The sequence below is a fragment of the Helobdella robusta genome, assembly GCF_000326865.2.
Source record: "Helobdella robusta unplaced genomic scaffold HELROscaffold_5, whole genome shotgun sequence".
In the NCBI taxonomy this organism is placed as follows: Eukaryota; Metazoa; Annelida; class Clitellata; order Rhynchobdellida; family Glossiphoniidae; genus Helobdella; species Helobdella robusta.
Window position 1 is genome coordinate 7,230,083 of NW_008705254.1, and position 18,849 is coordinate 7,248,931.

General features: G+C 34.4%; 3 protein-coding genes across 3 annotated transcripts in view; 2 read left to right on the forward strand and 1 right to left on the reverse strand.

The window, feature by feature from the left end:
* The window catches only part of HELRODRAFT_163911 (hypothetical protein), a gene marked incomplete at both ends in the record, with an annotated part of 6,490 nt that extends 1,099 nt beyond the window's left edge, over positions 1–5,391 (forward strand). Inside the window, 3 exons of the mRNA XM_009027642.1 lie at positions 1,643–1,740; positions 4,627–5,178; positions 5,274–5,391. Coding sequence (XP_009025890.1) covers positions 1,643–1,740; positions 4,627–5,178; positions 5,274–5,391 — 768 coding nt within the window. The remainder of the gene's footprint in view (positions 1–1,642; positions 1,741–4,626; positions 5,179–5,273) is intronic.
* A 1,874-nt stretch (positions 5,392–7,265) lies between these two features.
* Positions 7,266–9,103, reverse strand: HELRODRAFT_163912 (hypothetical protein; the record flags this gene model as incomplete). The annotated part of the gene is made up of 4 exons (XM_009027643.1): positions 7,266–7,964; positions 8,076–8,156; positions 8,235–8,598; positions 8,940–9,103. 4 exons carry the CDS (start codon positions 9,101–9,103, stop codon positions 7,266–7,268), a joined length of 1,308 nt encoding a protein of 435 aa, XP_009025891.1.
* A 502-nt stretch (positions 9,104–9,605) lies between these two features.
* Positions 9,606–10,394, forward strand: HELRODRAFT_163913 (hypothetical protein; the record flags this gene model as incomplete). The annotated part of the gene is made up of 1 exon (XM_009027644.1): positions 9,606–10,394. One exon carries the CDS (start codon positions 9,606–9,608, stop codon positions 10,392–10,394), a length of 789 nt encoding a protein of 262 aa, XP_009025892.1.
* Positions 10,395–18,849: the final 8,455 nt, after the last annotated feature.

Consider the following 18,849-nt stretch of genomic DNA (forward strand, 5'->3'; position numbering starts at 1 on the left):
TAGGCATATTTCGATTCCGAATGAATCATCATCAGTGCTCCTTGTTGTTTTCGATTTTTCTCACTAAAGTTTTTTGGTGAACGTTTAGTTTATTAAAATTCAAAATAAACTTATTTTTCGAATTCATGCTGCAAATAAGGCCATATTTCGATTCCGAATGAATCATCATCAGTGCTCCTTGTTGAGAATATATATATATATATATATATATATATATATATATATATATATATATATATATATATTCTTTTATAGAATATATATATATATATATATATATTTTTTTTTTATAGAATATATATATATATATATATATATATATATTGGATTAAGACTGTCAGATAGGGCAATTATTGATGAAAATCACAGCATATTCTGCATCAGTTAATTTTCTATTTATTTTTTGATTTTTTAACGGTTGAGTTTAAAACTAAAATTGTTATTTATAATAAGCATGATAGAACAGAAAAGCTTTTTTCCGTATTTCCATACCTTATACCATCTTCGGTGTTCGAATTGATACATGGCGCATGTGGCCAAATGTTCAAGTCTGTAGAATGTTGATTCTTTGTTTGTTTAAAGTAATTTGTTAATTTAATTTTACCGTAATAACTTTACGCGAATACATTATTACGATTGCTTTTTAACGTGTCATTATCATCGATGATTCCTCTGTTTCTAAATTTATTAGTGTGAAAGATTCCAATTGCACGTTGTTGAATATTTATTATCGGATGTGTATTGATACGGTCAATCGTAAGTAAAAATGGTTGTTATTGTAATGTAAGATTTTAACATTGTTGTCCAAAATATGCCTAATAATTTTAGTTTTGTGTTTTTCTTTCATGTGATTCATTATAATGCCACTTTAATCTATAACCACGGAACAGCCATTAATAGAAATATACTCAACAATAACACAAAGATACTGTATCGCAACAGGAATCCGTTTCAACTTAAAATTGCGGATGCCCATTTTTTGAACAAATGGCACCCTGTAATAAATATCCAACCAAATACTGTAACTTTGCTACCGACGAAAAAAATTAAAAGCGATCTTTAGAGCCAATAAATTAGAAACACACAGAGGTAGGTATATATAAAATACAACCAATAGTTGATAACATATTAAACTGAAAATGGTAAAGAATTGCCAAAAAAAATCTTTTTCTGTATGAAATAAAAATGAATAGAAAAGTAGTTAAAATTTTTGTTTTTTTATAAAAATAAGTTTAAAAATTGATTCGGTACGAAATATTGAAAAACTGAATCAGAAGCTGGAAATGCGATATTCCTTAAAAATTAGCAAAAATGAAAAGAAATGAACTATAATAAAAAAAGGTATGGGCCTGACACAGCAAAATCACGCGATCCAATCTTTAGCTGTCTATGAGGAACCAAAAGAATGTTCGAATCATCAGACCTCAGACGCAAACCAGATGCGATCAACGTTTTTAATTTCAGTTTTTCTGATAAATATTTTGGAGCCAGACCATTTAGTGATTTAAAAACTGTGACAGAGATTTTAAAAACAATTTTTTTATTAATGGGCAACCAATGCAAATCACTTAGGTGTATGTTGTATGCATGCATGTATGTTTTTTTTCTTTCGAGGTAGGAAAATACGTTTACGTATTCCCAGGCCCAGGCCACAACCCTTGGATATGTCGGACTCGAAAAATTCCTATACCGACTAAAAACCTTCTCGACATCTGGCCCCTGTTTCCCCGTTGACCCGCCGTTAGGCATTACTACACGGGGAGAGGATCATAGCTATTTGCTTTTCCTTCTGTTAATTTCTACCTTTAATGTATTTTTCTATTTTCCAACTTTGTTTGCTTTTTGTCTTTCTATCGTACGTAGATTTCGGAGAACCTCAGACGAAAATGAATTAATCGCATCCAAAGCAATTTTAGATGTGAGCATTGCCTTTACTATGTTTTCTGGCCAGAGTTTCTGTTTGAGAACAGTTTCCAGATTATTCCTGGATCCATTGAAACGTGGGCATTCAAAAAATACATGTTCTGCATTTTCATTAATTTCCGGACAAGAAGGGCACTTCGAAGTATCATCATGCCCAAAACGATAAAGATTCGCTCGGAAGCATCCATGAGAGCATTTGCGTAAAGTACTTTATTCCCACAACAAAACAGCCACTATTACAGAAGAGAACGTTGTGAAATGAATGACATCCCGCCTATCACAAAACGCCAATTCATGGAAACTAGTGATAGAGTAGGAAATAACAAAGCTCCAGGCTTAGACGGAATTCCAAACATTGTTTTAAAAACAGCCATCAAAAAGGCACCGAAACTGTTTTTGTAGGTGTACAATTCATGTCTTAGAGAAGGTGTGTTTCCTACAAGATGGAAGCAGCAGAGACTAGTGCTAATTCCCAAGGGAAAGAAACCTCCGGAAGAGCCATCATCTTATCGACCGCTATGTATGTTAGATACGGCTGGTAAAATATTGGAAAGAATTATTCATCGGAGGATTGAAGAAGTTGTGGATCCGCAGCTTACGGACAATCAATTCGGTTTCCGAAAAGGTATATCATCGCTTGATGCAGTGAATCTTGTTGTTAATAAAGCCAGAGATGCTATTGCAGGAAAAAGATGGAAAGGAGAAAAAATGAAGTACTGTTTTATAATGAAGTACTTTTATAAAAAAACAAAAATTTTAACTACTTTTCTATTCATCCTACAATAAGTGCAAGAAAAAATAAATAAAACAAAAGAAAGAAAGTTGATTGTCACTCAGTTAAATGTCAGAACACACATATATTAACACAAAATCAATAAATAAATAGATGACCAAAAAGAAGTAATACTAATTCAAATGACGATTTTTAGGATTTATCCACACAAGTTACTAGTTATGTACAAAAATTCAACGCAATAATCAACAAGCCTCACAACGAATTATTAACCGACACAAGAATTAAAACAACATAATGATAGAACCGTACCGTCTAATAAAGAACATAAAAAATAAAAAAAATAAAAAATTCATTTTCATAATCACATTTAATTACAAGAACCGAAATGCTGCTTAAAAAGCAGCAACTTTAATTGTTTACAAAATAGAGGAAATGATATTCCAGGTAGACGGAGTGAGGTTGGCAAATTATTCCACACCATCGGTCCAGCAACAGCAAAATTTCTTTTACCAGTCACCAAACGGGTTTGAGGAACGTCCAGCAAATTCCTATTATTGGATCTCAATCCTGGATAACCAGACGTTGAATCACGTTTAGTCAATCTACCGCCCATTTAAAACTTTGAACATCAAAACAGCAATCTTGTAGATAATTCTCTTTTCAATCGGAAGCCAGTGCAGATCCCGTAAAATCGGCGTCACATGATCAGATCTAAAACCTCCGACAACTAGCTTAGCCATGCGATTTTGAATTGACTGTAGTTTGGAAATTTCCAACATGGAGACACCGTAAAAAAGGCTGTTGCAATAGTCCAGCCAGCCTTGAGTGAATAAACGCGTGAGCCAAACTCTTTAGGGTAATCTCATTAAGTGAATTTTTTATAGCCCTCATCATGCGAAGTTGTCGATGACATTCACCAGTTAGCGACTTTATGTGGCACTCCATTGTCATATTACTATCGAATACAACATCAAGATTACGAGCAACTTGACATAATTCAATTTTACTGTTGTTAATCTCAATCGAAGTGAAATTTAATTTGTTTATTTGCTGCCACGTACCAATTGGCAATAACTGGGTTTTGCATTGATTCAATTTGAGTTTGTGCTTGATCATCCAAGAATCAATCGCCTCCATGCACCGACCAAATCTTTCAACAAGAGCTTGAAATGAAGTAGCTGGACCACTGACAATGATTTGTATGTCATCTGCAAACCCATGATGCTTGAACCTGAATGAATCAATGATGTCGAAAACGTCAGCAGTGTATAGCAAAAACAGCAGCGGTCCAAGTACTGAGCCTTGCGGTATACCATGCTTTACTTCCTGAACAGACGATAAAACATCTCTGCGTAATGCCTGTTGTTTTCGCGCAGAGAGATATGATTCGAACCAAATAAGAACAACAACTGAGATTCCAAAACATTGACGTAGCTTTCCAAGTAAAATCTCGTGATTAACACAATCAAAGGCTGCACTAATGTCATGTAATGCCAAGATTGAGATATTTTGATCATCAATAGCAGCAAACAACTCAGATGAAACATCTATCAGTACAGTCTCAGTTGAATGAAATTTTTTAAATCCTGACTGACATTTTGGTAGCAGATCATTATGATTTAAATGACAAATTAGCTGTTTGTGGACAATTCGTTCAATAACTTTTGACAAAAATGTTAGATTTGACACCGGTCTATAACTTGATAAACTATTCTTGTCTAGTGTCTGTTTTTTTAACATCGGAACTACAATTGAATATTTAAAAGCCATCGGGAAATGCCCATAAGTTAAACATGCATTTACAAAAACAGTCAAAAACGGAAGAAACAGATGAACGTATTTTTTAAGTATTTTAATTGGCAACTTTGTAGGTGAATCCAAAATAACTTGGCGAAATGTATGTATGTATGTATGTATGTATGTATTACATACATACAACAGTGCCCCGTCTGCTTTAACCACTATAGAAGCACTCCAGACGGGAAGTTATGTCGGCACGGAGGTAAAGTGAAAGGACAGGAATGCTCGGGGTTCCGGAAAAAAGTTGATCCATCGGGCGCGAGGGCTGCTTCGCCTCTCGGTGCCGCACCCGACCCCAAGCCCGGGTTGCCCACACGGTCGTCGGCCGCATCAGTCTCCGGTGATCCTCTCGACCTGGATTACTCTGGTGTTTTTGACAAGCTGACGGCCGTGCTGAAATGTGTACCGGTGTACGACCATATCCCTAAGCCATGCAGGGAGAAGTTCGCACATGATCTGAACGCCTTGCTGACGGCTGTTTGTAATGACCCTGGTGACCCGGCTCACTGGGTTAGACTCCACTGTTTTGTCCCATACGTCTTACAGAAGACTTCCAGAGAGGGTCGCCGGGTCAACCAGGGCCATCTGGTCAACAAGCGTCTTGAAACCCTGGTACTGTGCTTGATGGGTCCAATAATGCCAAATCACAAAAGCACAACCCCGATCGGTGGATCAACGCTGTGTCATCTTGTATTGAACAGGGAAACCTGTCCTCGGCTGTCAGACTTGTCTGTTTGCCGGAGGGCCTGGCAAAGAGCTCGCCGGCCACCTTCGATAAATTATGTTCCATCCACCCAAAAATTTCTGTGGACAGGCTGGTCTTTCCCGCATTGACACCAACGGCTGGTTGCGTTTCTCCTGCCGAGGTGCTGAGGGCCGTTAAATCGTTCAAAAACGGTTCTTCTGGATGGCCTACGACCCCAACACCTTAAAGATGTTTTTTCAGGCCCCTTGCCAATCGACGACACACTGAACTCCTTAACCCAATTCATTAATTTAATCCTACCTGGAGCTTGCCCACTCTCCGTCCGCCGGTTCTTTTTTGGAGGCCGGCTAATAGCTTTAAATAAGAAAGACGGAGGGGTCAGACCGATTGCGGTCGGGAACGTTTGGAGGAGGTTGGCCGGCAAATGTGCCTTGGCCCTGGTCGTGGTCGAACTCAAGACCAAATTCTACCCGATTCAGTTGGGTGTCGGAATTAAGGGTGGCGCTGAGGCCGCTGTTCATGCGGTTTGAAGATTGGTCACCGAGATTGGTCAAGATTGTAGTTCAGATACTGAACCGGCCCAAAAATAATCATTTGAGATTTTTTGTTGTTCAACGTTAATTTGTTGTTTTGAAACCATTTGACCACTTCTTTAATGGCAATATTGGTTTTATATAAAAGTTCATGAATATTTTCACCTTTACTAAAAATATTAGTGTCATCGGCATAACAAACAAAATCAAAAATCTTCGATGCCTTGGGAAGATCGTTTATAAAGATCACAAACAGTAGTGGACCCAATATGCTTCCCTGAGGAACTCCAAAGTTATTTGTTAGTATCGTCGAATTTTTGTTCTGCCATCTAACAAACTGTTTCCTATCGGTCAAGTAGTTACTAAGCCATCTTAGGGGTGTTCCACGGATTCCATAATAATTTAACTTTTCCATCAAAATGCTGTGGTCTATGCAGTCAAAGGCTTTTGACAGATCGATGCAAGTTCCAACGACAAAGTTTTTATTTTCTGCAGCTACTCCAATTTTACGGATCAACTCCACGATTGCCAACTCTGTTGAGTGTTTATCACGGAAGCCAAATTGAGAGTCTGAAATTATGTTATACTTTTGAAGAAAATTGACAATTCTTTTGTACATCAATTTTTCCATAATTTTTGAAAAGGCCGGTAGTAACGCTACAGGTCGATAGTTGGTTATATCGGTATTACCTGTCTGCTTTGCTATTGGAATTACTTTTGCCACTTTGAAACATTGAGGAAATATGCCTGTCGCAAATGAAAAATTAACCAGATAACTCAAAATTTGAGCTGTTGAGTTGATTGTGGAAATAACAATTTTTGAAGGAATGTCATCAACACCAATTGAATATTTGGGTCGTAAACTTTTTGCCGTCTCGACAACTTCTTCAAATGAGGTATCAAGACAAAAAAAGGAATTTGAAAGTTTATGGTGCATTGTTTGCTTCCATTCAGAATTTTTCGTAAAATCTTTCATCAAATTTGGTGTTTGTTAAGTGCATCTTCAGGATTGTCTAAAACCTGTTCATCTGAGGTTAGTAACTTTTCATTTTTATCATCTTTACTTTTATTTATTATTTTTAAAATATTCGACCACGCTTTTTTGCTGTTATTTTTTGTTCGTTGAAACAAGTCACTGAAGTATTGTTTTTTTAGCTTATTGTTGAGATTTGAGCAACGTTTGGCAATTGATTTAAATTTCGTGTATCTTATCCCGGTTGGATTTTCGAGAAATTTTTTATATAAAGAATTTTTATTTTTGAGTAAAATACTAAATTCTTTTGTAATCCATGGTTTGTTACAGAGAAAATTTCTAGATTTTTTGACATTTTCCATTAAGCAACAGTCATCGAAAAGTTTTTTAAATAGGTCAATGAATAGTTTGAAAGCATCATTTACATCATTGCATAACAAAACATCTGACCAATCGTTGATACATAAAGCTTCATTAAGTTTGTTTATTCTACTTTTTGAAAAGGAGTAGATTTGTTGATTCTTTACGTATTTGGACTTATTTTTGTTAATGGAAGAACTGATAGTGACGGTGATGGGCAGATGGTCCGATATATCATGAACGTGCACACCACATAACGCTACCTGTTGCGGAAAAGCAGTCGATGATTGATTGCTTTTCAACACTGATTCTTGTTGGAAGCGTTATTAACTGATCAAAACTGTAGCAGGTAAAAAGTTGACATAAATACATTTTGTTAACATCATCGTTCGTGTCACTCATATCAATGTTGAGGTCACCTGTGATAACAACATGTTTGTTTTCAACGTCTATTTGTTGCAATATAATTTCCAATTGCTGCAGGTAATAGATCGCGTTGCAACTGGGTGGTCTGTATGATACAACAATGACAAAATTTTTGGTTGAAGGGTCAGTCTTTAATTCAATTGCGAAAGTTTCAAAATCTAGACCTCCCAATTTGTTTAAATCATCTCTTGTCTTGAAGGTCAAGTTATTGCTTACGTAGAATCCTACTCCTCCACCGTGTTTGCTCAATCGATTTTTTCCGATGAATTTGAAACCGTTCATACAAATCAAATCTTCTGTACTATCATTAATCCATGTTTCAGTGATGGCTACGACGTCAAATGTGCACACAAAATTGTTTAAATAATCAAACAACTCATCTGCCTTGTGTATTAAACTTCTGATGTTGATATGCATGAGATTAAAAAATGATTTTATATTGGAATTATTGTAATGTATTTGTTTAAATTGGTTATTAAATTGGTTTATATTTTCAAATTTTGGCACCTGTTGTTAAGTGTTTTGCGGTGGTTTTCTTTGTTTGCTGCATTTGTGCTAATCATGTTTCACATTATTACTTTCTTCGGGTTTTTTCTGGTTGAAGCGCCACTCACGAACGATGATGTGCTTCAAAATGATGTCAGGATCTTTCATCTTGCTGGCGTCACAACTTTCGACACACACTCTGAACATTGTGCACTGCTCATCATCATTGTTGTTTTTGTTACCCTCAGTCGAATTATTTGTCTTTTTAACAACAGGAAAACACGAAATTACCTTGATTCCATTTGTTGAGAAGTATTCAACAACATCATCTCGGTGGCATCGCTGAATGTTGCTCATCATGAAAAATGACTTTTTTATCAGCTGTTTCTCCGCTTTCAATTTGCAATCATTGCTAACTTTGTTTCCAACAATTTTATTTGAAACTTTTTTTGTAACCTCTGAATATTTCATGATGTTGTTGTTTTGACGATTGGCGTTGTTGCTATCGGTTTCACTGCGATTGGTGCTGCTGTTGTCTGACCGTGGACGCTTGTTTTTGCGCAGTACGAGACTGAACGGTAAGTTCTCCACTGGTGTTGTTACTCTGTCTGACCAGAGATTTTTGTCCTGTAGAATGTTATCTTGCTGCGCGTTACTTGTCGTTGGAATTTCGTTGTTGACATTTGACGACTTTCACCAACAAGAGAGTTAAGTTTATTTTTTACATTATCCAACTCGGTTGTGTAAGACAGAAACATTTTGTTAATTTCAGCTTGTTGACTGAACAACATTTCTTTTATTTGTTTGTTAACAAAGTCGAAATTTATTTTCAGCCAGTTTTCCGTGTTTGGTATTTTGTTTATATCAGAACTGCAAAAAAATGCTATTCTATCCAACAAATTATTATTTTTAATATATCTGAATAAAGTCAAGCATTCCAGAAGTTTTTCACGTTTTGAATTCCCGCGCAAGGGAAATTTTTCTATTTTTTCTAACTTTAGTGATTCTATTTCACATTTTAATGTTTTAATTGCTAAAACGATATCGTCACTAGTATAAAATTCACTAGTATTATTAATAAATGATTCTTCCTCTATTAAACTTAAATTATTATTAACAAAATAAAGAAGCTCGTTTATTTTTACCGGTCTCGACGCCATTTTTTCAATACATTTAATACATACATACTTACATACATACATACATACATACATACATACATACATACATACATACATACATACATACGTACATACATACATACATACATACATACATACATACATGGATGGAAAAATGGCGTCTAAAGGTAATTTGTCGGTGAATGAAGTTTTATATTTTTTGATAAATAACTTAAATTTACTTCAAAATGACGTGTTTATTTCAAATGTTGTTGATTTTTACACTTCTGACGATATTACTATTGCATTAAAAACTTTAAAAAATGATTTAGAATTTGTTAAAAATGAAAAGTTTGCAAACATAGAAAAAAATTCTGCGAAAAGCAATAAAAAAGAGGACAAAATGCTTGATATTGTTACAATTATCTTGCAATTAAACAAAAACAATTTATTGGAATCTCTACCAACCTATGTAAGTGTTAATTTTTCTAAAATTCCCAGTATGGATAATATATTAAATGTAAATTTCAATAAAATTAAAATGGAAATTAAAGAAATAATGTACAAGCAAGAGTTGTACATAGCGAAACTATTAGAAAATATGAATATAAACTATGTAAACTATCTTGTCAGCAAACCGACCAGCGCACCTGAATATCATACGCTGGAAATTGTCCCACCAACTAAGCAGACTAAACAAAATCATTTTATTGACAACAGAGTTAACAACAACAATTTCAGCAGCAACAACAGCGGCGACAACAACGGCAGCAACAACAGTACTCTATGGGCAGATGTTGTGAGAACTCCAACTGAAAATATCGACCAACCATTCACAGTAGTTCAGTCAAAAAAACGACCAAGATTAAACATCACTCCAGAGATGGTTGAACGAAGTAACGTCAATAGTGGAAGCATCATAAAATCTGTTACAGAGAATATGATGGAAAAACCAGTTAGGAAAATAATTGGTAACAAGAAAAATGACGAATTATGCAAAATTAAAGCTAATAAAATGCTCATAAAAAAATCATTTTTTTCAATGAGCAATGTTCAAAAGAGCCACAGAAACGATGTTATGGAATATTTAAAATCCATTGATATAAATGTCATTTCATGTTTTCCAGTACTAAAACGCACAGATTCTCCCGCCAATGAAAGTCCAAACAACGACGATTGCGAGTCTACGATGTTCAGGGTATGCGTTGAAAGTAGCGATGCTGCTAAGATGAAAAATCCGGACGTTATTTTGCAACATATCATCGTCAAAGAATGGAGGTTCAACCCCAAAAAAATCGATGACAAAAACAACAACAAACATGAAGAATGATGTTCCTAATAACCTTTATCTCAATATGAAAGATGATGAACAATGGCCAATTTATCTTCATCTGATAGATGGCACCTGACAATAATGAAGTTAAACCTGGTCGGCTTGATGATGTTGATCCTGATAGTAATTTGTTGAATGATTTAAATAATGTGTGTTCTTTTTTACCTCCGGATAAGGTTTATGTATTTATTAATCCGAATTCTTTTTCTGTTTTTCACATTAACATTCGAAGTATGTTTAACAAAATGACTGAATTGAATATTTTGCTTGATTATTGTGGTGGTAATTTTGATTTGGTAGCTGTGAGTGAAACTTAGTTATGTGATCAGATTTAATTAATTTGCCTAATTTTAATTTTGTATCTAAAAATCGCATAGGTAACCTAGGTGGTGGTGTTGGTTTATTTATTAAAAGTCATTTAAATTATGTTGTTCGGGATGATTTATTATCTTATTCTCCTACTTTTGAGTTATTAATAGTTGAAGTGTTTTCAAATATTAGCTGTAATTATTTGTTTATTGTTATGTATCGTCCTCCTTCTACTGATGTTAATGTATTTTTGAATGATTTAAAATCTTTACTCATAAATATTAATCCTGGTTTATTTAAATATATTTACATTATCGGTGACTTCAACATTAACTTATTTTGTGACGATTATAAACATATATCCACTGTATTCATCAATTCTTTAGCTTCTTTGGTTTTAATTCTTTGATTACGACTGCAACACGTGTTACTACTACTAATTCATCTTTGTTAGACAACATTTTCACTAACAACATTTCTTTTCATAAATCTGGTGTTATTTTTTCCTCAATGTCAGACCACTTTCCTATATTTACTTCTTTTCATTCTCCTGTTATTAATATACCCAACTTATATATTCCTTCCTTTAATTATAATTTTTATAACATTGATAAACTAAATTTACATCTTAAGTATTATGATTGGAGTTTAGTTTTGAATTGCTCTCAGACCGATGAAGCTTTTGAATTATTTATTGGCATCATAAAAAATGCTGTAATTAAATGCTGTAGTATCTCTCGAAAAAAAACTCTTAAAAAAAAGCCTTGGATCACAAAGGGTTTAATTACTTCATCGGTAACAAAAAATAAATTATATAAAATTTACCTAAGTTCAGGCTCGCCGTCGGATAGATTGGTATACACCAAATATAAAAACATTTTTCTAAAGTTATGTAAATTATCCGAATTTTCTTATTTTAACAACCAATTCACTAAATGCAAATCAAACAGTAGACTAACCTGGAAACTTCTTAAATCATGTTTAGGGTTAAAGCATTCGTCACCTCTTAATATTATTGTCAATGATCAAATTATCAATGATGATTTTTTATTATGTAATCATTTTAATAATCATTTTTCGTCTTTAAACAACCAAAATGTTTCAAATTCATCTGATCCTAAATGTAACTTTAAAAAATTTTTTTCTCCTAGTATCTCAAATTCTTTCGTCTTGTTTGAATGTCTGCCATTTGAAATTATTGATGTTGTAAAAAATTTTGATAACACATATAGTTGTGGTAATGATTTTATTTCAAACTTTTTATTAAAAAATATTTTTCAAAGTGTCTTATTTCCGTTGCTTCATTTAGTTAATTTATCTTTTAAAACTGGTCACTTCCCTAATTTTCTGAAAATTTCTAAAGTGCTGCCTTTATTTAAATCTGGTGACCGTCATTCTATTAATAATTATCGCCCTATCTCTGTTCTTTCTAGTTTGTCAAAATTAATTGAAAAATTATTTTAAATCGTCTTAATAAATTTTTAAATTATCATAATATTATTTGTTTAAATCAATATGGTTTTCGTGAAAAGTTGTCAACTGAGTTTGCTGTTTCAGACGTTATTAATTTTGTTTCTCATGCACTCGAATCTAAAAAATACTCTATTGGGGTTTTTATAGATCTTTGCAAGGCTTTTGACTCTTTAGATCACAGTATTTTATTGTACAAGTTATATTCATTTGGTATTCGTGGTTTAGCTTATAATTGGTTCTCTTCATATTTAAATGATCGCTCTCAATTTGTTTCTATTGGTAGTTCCATGTCTTCGTTGTCTCCTATTAAATCGGGTGTTCCTCAAGGTTCTATTTTGGGCCCTTTACTTTTTAATATTTATATTAATGATTTTGTTTACTCTTCCAACATTTTAAAATTTATTTTATTTGCTGATGACACTACTCTTCTCTATTCTCACTCGGATTTTAATGTACTTGTTTCGGTAATTAACTACGAACTAAATTTTGTTTACGATTGGGTTGTCTCAAATAATCTACGTATCAATTTAAGTAAAACATGTTTTATATTATTTGGTCCTAAAATTAGAACAGATATTGTTTATCCAGTTATATATTTAAATAATATTACTATTGAAAGGGTTGAGTAATTTAAACTTTTGGGAGTTATTTTGTCTTCTAACTTATCTTGGTTGAATCATATCAAACATATCTCCTGTAAACTGTCTAAAAACTTGGGTCTTATTTATCGATTGAGGTTTAAATTTCCTAGATTTATTTTATCAACTTTATATAACTCTCTTATTCTTCCTTATTTGACTTATTGTGTTTCTGTTTGGGGTGGTACATCTAAATCAAACCTTCATATTTTAACTCTAGCTCAAAATTTTTTTCTTCGCATTCTGTTTAAATTAAAGAGATTTGACCATGTAAGTTCATACTATAAAACTGCAAATATCCTTACCATAAACCAACTACACATTATTTATCTATTACTATCTTTTTTTAAAATATATAAATTAAATTATTGTCAATCTCTTAAAGATCAGATTAATTTATTTAAAAATACTAGGCAAAATTGTTTACGTTCTAATTCTGAATTTTACTTTTTGAAACCTAGAACAAATTTTTTTCTCAACTCCGTCTTATATAGCTCTATGCGTCTTTGGAATTTATTACCGATGACTACTAAAAATTCTTCTTCCCTTGCTCTATTTAGAAAATCTATCTATTTGCTCATTCAGTCTAATTATTTCAACCATGTCCTCTGTTAATGCGATTGTTTTCCGTTATGTACTTTATATTTATTCAATTTTAAGAAAGTTTATTAATACTTAAATAATTTAATTAATCTTATTTTTTCTTATTTATAGAACTATCATTATTTCATTGTGAAATATGAACATTTCTTTTCAATTTATAAATTTTGGTGTAAATTTTATGGTGGCCCAACAAGTCATATCTTCGGGTCTCCTAGCTTTTTGCTGAATAAACTCATTATTGAATTGAATTGAATACATACATACATACATACATACATACATACATACATACATACATACATACATACATACATACATACATACATACATACATACATACATACATACATACATACATACATACATACATACATACATACATACATACATACATACATACATACATACATACATACATACATACATACATACATACATACATACATACATACATACATACATACATACATACATACATACATACATACATACATACATACATACATACATACATACATACATACATACATACATACATACATACATACATACATACATACATACATACATACATACATACATACATACATACATACATACATACATACATACATACATACATACATACATACATACATACATACATACATACATACATACATACATACATACATACATACATACATACATACATACATACATACATACATACATACATACATACATACATACATACATACATACATACATACATACATACATACATACATACATACATATGGACGGCGCGTCGGGTAATTATAACACTTAGAGTGCATACATACATACATGCATGCATGCATGTATGTATGTATGTATGTATGCTTTATTTTTTCACACACTCGTCAGCTAAATTGTTTAACATCCATTGACACCTAATTTTTGCAACTTTGAATTCCTCCACCAGAGACTTCAGAGGGAGTGTAGCGGGTTCTTAGCGGCAATGTTGAGACGTAGACACAAATCAAAAAAATTTTATTCTGTAAACTGAAAACTATACCAAATAAATATACAATGTCAATAAAGAAAACCAAAATAAAAGTTAAAGTTCGAGGTTAGTATGCAGACTTGTTCCTGCCAGTGCTGTGACCACGTACAAGCGGATACTGTTTCAACTTCTTCACTTGACAACAATGTAGAATCCTTCGAACACTGGTGTTTTGTGGGGTTGACTCCTTCGGTTCCAGCCGTTTTCTGTACCAATATTGCACCACCTGTGCTTTACCCAACCGACAAACGTTGTTGTTACGTTGAAAAGCAACTACTTCGTTCGTCACCCTCCAACGCAACAGATAACTACTTCGTTCGCTACCTTACGTTTGTTGTCGTTGAGCTCGCAACAAACCCGTACCGTATTTCCAGCTCTCCCGTCTAACCACCGACTAACTACCACCCATGTACCAACAAATGAAACTTCTCCCAATAATATCTTACCAACCAACAGCTACTTCACCAACCACGATTGCGTGTCCAATTTCTCACCAACAAAAACGCCAACTCTACCAACTAATTTTCTACAATTAAATTAACCAACTCTAACTAATTTTTTACGATAAAAGAACTAACTCTACCAATTTTCTACAATAAAATAAACTTTTTTTCTGTCTGACGAGACCAGCGCCGTCCTACCCCGCAGCAATAATATAATTAAATGATGCGACGCTCAACATCCACCCTTGAACCGTGACATATCTCCTCCCCAACAGCCTATCATATGCAATGTGTATGATGCGTGGTTTGCGCGCGTATTCGTATACGCTGTGTGTGTTTGTCGTTGAAACCTTTGAAGCAAACGCAGAAGAGATAGATTAACCTTTAACCTTTAACTGTATGTATGTATGTATTATTATTATTATTTGGAAACTTATAAAGCGCCAATTATAACACTTAGAGTGTTCTCATAGGCGCTGTTGACTATGCCGGGAATGGTATCTCACAAGTCAAATAAGTCCTACTCTTGGCTTTCACGTGGCGAAGCTGTTTAAACTAACAGAAGAAGGCTACAGTGACGTTTGGTCTTGCCTTGGCTACAAAGCAGCTTATTTAGGAAAGCACTGCTTTCTCCAACTGGAGAGGGGACTAGAAAATGTGTCCTAAAAAGCTAAACCACCAACAAAACTGTTTTGTTGGCTGACCGCGGCTGACTGGATATCCATTCTCTGCGGCAAAAATATTTATAAATCCGAAAGGAAAACGCTGAACCTTGCGGCATGCTTGTTTTGAAAAAGATATCGCTGCCTTAAATAAAACAAGATTATCCAATGCTGCACAACTTGAGGAAAAAGTTTAGTTGTGGGCAATGGCTCCTGTGATGGCGGACGACTCGCGTCTCAATTCGGATGATAAATTTTGTTATCTAGGTGGATATATTTCCAATAGTGGAACTATCGATGACGATATTACAACAAGGCTTACAAGAGCAGGTGCTGCTTTTGGTATGCTGACCGGACGTTTTTGAAAAGAATACGGAGTTACCCTGGCCACCAAAACTGCGGTATACAGAGCAGTTGTGCTCATTTCACTGCTTTATGGCTGCGAAACTTGGACGTTCTACTGTCGTCACATTTGTTGGCTCAACCAGTTTTATATGAGGTATGATTGTTGGTATCGGGTTGGAAGATGAAGTCCCAAGCACAATGGTTCTGGCAAACTACGATACAATGGGTATAGAATCGCTTTTGCTTCAAACTCAGTTTTGTTGGATAAGGCATGTTATACGCATGCCAGACACAAGAATTTTCAAACAGGTCTTTTTTTGGTCAACTGGCGTCGGGAAATAGACTGGCAAGTGGCCCTGTACGTAGATAAAAAGACAGCCTTATAAAAAATATGAAAAATGTGGTTTAGACCTTAAGGCTCTTTGTGTTGATGCTTTGCGGCGCTGGAAATGGAATATGTTCACCCTGTTGGCAATTTCCGTTTTTGAGCTGACACGTGCTTTTGCTGAAAACAGTATTCAACGAAAACAGACGGCCCTAAGTGGCAATAGTATATGTTTATGGAGCTGTGGAACATGTGTACGGAATTGTTCCTCAAGGATATAACTTAAAACGAGATCGATTGGCGCTGTGGTTTGATGATGAATGCATCCAGATGAAACATTTATGTAGAAAAAAAAGAGTATATAGGAAAAGTTTAAAGATGATTCATCGAGAGGAATGGAAATGTGTTCTGAAGGAGCAATCTAATATTTTTGCAGGTAAACGTCGGTTGCACTGGAACAGGATTGTGGACAAAAATAAAGGTAATCCAAAGAATCTCCTGAAAGTTATTGACAACATTCTATGCAGGTCTCGAAGGGAAGATGTGAGTTTTAATACTGATGTGTTAACAGCAAATCAGTTTATAGATTTTTTTGTTGAGAAGGTGCTAAAAGAAAAACGAGATACAAAATGTTGTGATTTTTTAATCTCCACTTTTGTTGAAGATAATATCCGAAATAAATTTACTACATTTTAAAACGTTAATGATGATGATATTATAATAGTAGTTAAGAATTCAACGGCGAAGTCACGTCAGCAGGATATAATTTCGACCGATGTCATTAAAAAACATGTTGGTCTGTTTGCCCCGTTTCTAACAGGTTTGGTTAATTTATGTTTTAAGAGTGGCAGATATCCTAGTGGGTGTAAATATATCGTCCGACCTATTCTGAAGAGGAGCAACCTGGGTCATAATGAGACCGGTAATTACAGACCAGTGTCTAATCTTATTTTTATTTCTAAGATTATTGAACGATTGGTAGCAAAACAAATTCTTGATCATGTGAAGATAAACAGGTTGCTGCCTGTCCATCATTCTGGCTTTAGTAAGCATCATTCTACTGAGACGGCGCTCTTGCAAGTTTTCTCTGATCTGCATTCAGCAATTGATGTACGAAAAATATTGCCCATAGCTTTCCTTGATATGAGTTCGGCGGCATTTGACTGTGTTGGCCACAGGATTCTACTAGATAGATTGTATCTTAGTTTTGGTATTGGTGGTTTGGTTTTGGAATGGTTTAAATCTTATTTGGATGATAAAACTCAACAAGTACTGATTGGAGGTATGAAGTCTGATGTCAGTAAGGTTATCTTCGGGATGCCTCAAGAATCTGTTCTTGGCCCGCTGCTGTTTTTGTTATACACGTCAGAGATATTTAATGTTATCGAATTATTTGGGTTTCGTGTTACGCCTTTGCCGATGATATTTAGATAATAGTTAAAACTACAACTGATTCGTTTCGAATGGAGATGAATAAATTTGTGAAATGTTTGATGGCTGTTAATTTATGGATATCGCAGAATGATTTAAAACTGAATCAAAATAAAACTAAACTTCCACTGGTGGGAACATGGCAGCAATTGACAGGATTGGAGATGAACTCAATTACAGTGAACAGTAAAAGAATTTTGTTTTGTAACAATGCAACTAACTTTGGTGTTGTTTTTGATTCAAATCTAACATTTATGTACCATATCAGGATGTTGTCAAGAAATTGCATGTATCAGATTAGAAGAATTAGTTAAATTCGAGGTTCGTTAAACGTTTCAATATTTTAGATTCTGGTGCATGCTTTGTCTACTCTAAGATTGACTACTGCAGTAGTTTACTTTATGGTTTGCCTGACAAATTCATCAGTATCTTGCTATCAATACAAAATTGTGCGGCAAAGGTTGTGGTGGTGGTCTTGGTCTGTGGAATGATCATATGAGACCTATACTAAAAGGGTTGCATTGGCTGTCGATAAAAGAATGGTGCACAAGATTGCACAAGATGTATAAAACGCTTAATGGTAAGGCTCCAATGTATCTGCAGGACAAAATTAAGAGAAATTTACCGCGTCAGACCGGTGCGCACCTAAGGTCGTTCGATTTGAATGTGTTGACAGTGGCGGTTACATATCTGTGTGCCGGCACACGTAGCTTTGCGGTTGCATGACGAACTGTCTGGAATGGATTGCCGTCTTCACGCAAGGATCAAAGTTGACTATGGATTGTTTTAAAAAGAACTTAAAAACGTTTTTCTTTACATTGTAATGAAATAGTTTAATGTGTGAATTTTTTCCTTTTTTATTTATATTGTTTAGTTGATTTTTTTATCTTGTTTAGTTTAAACATTCTTGTAAGTTTTCAATTTTTATGTTCCGATGTAATGATTTATGTTATTGTGAACTTTTGCCGCGCGGTGAAATTTTTCTTTTGCTTAAATATCAACAACCGCCGCCGCCAGCCTAGGCAGTCTCGCTTCTGGCCGGGACTCGCCTCTTCACAACTTTTTATTTTCCGGTCGGAAAATACGGGCCGGGCGGAAGAATTATCGCGCCCTGCTTGCTGGACGGTTAATCCGGCCCTATTAACCGCTAGCAAGTCTTCTTCAAACATGTTTTAGTTTTTAAAAGTGACAAACAA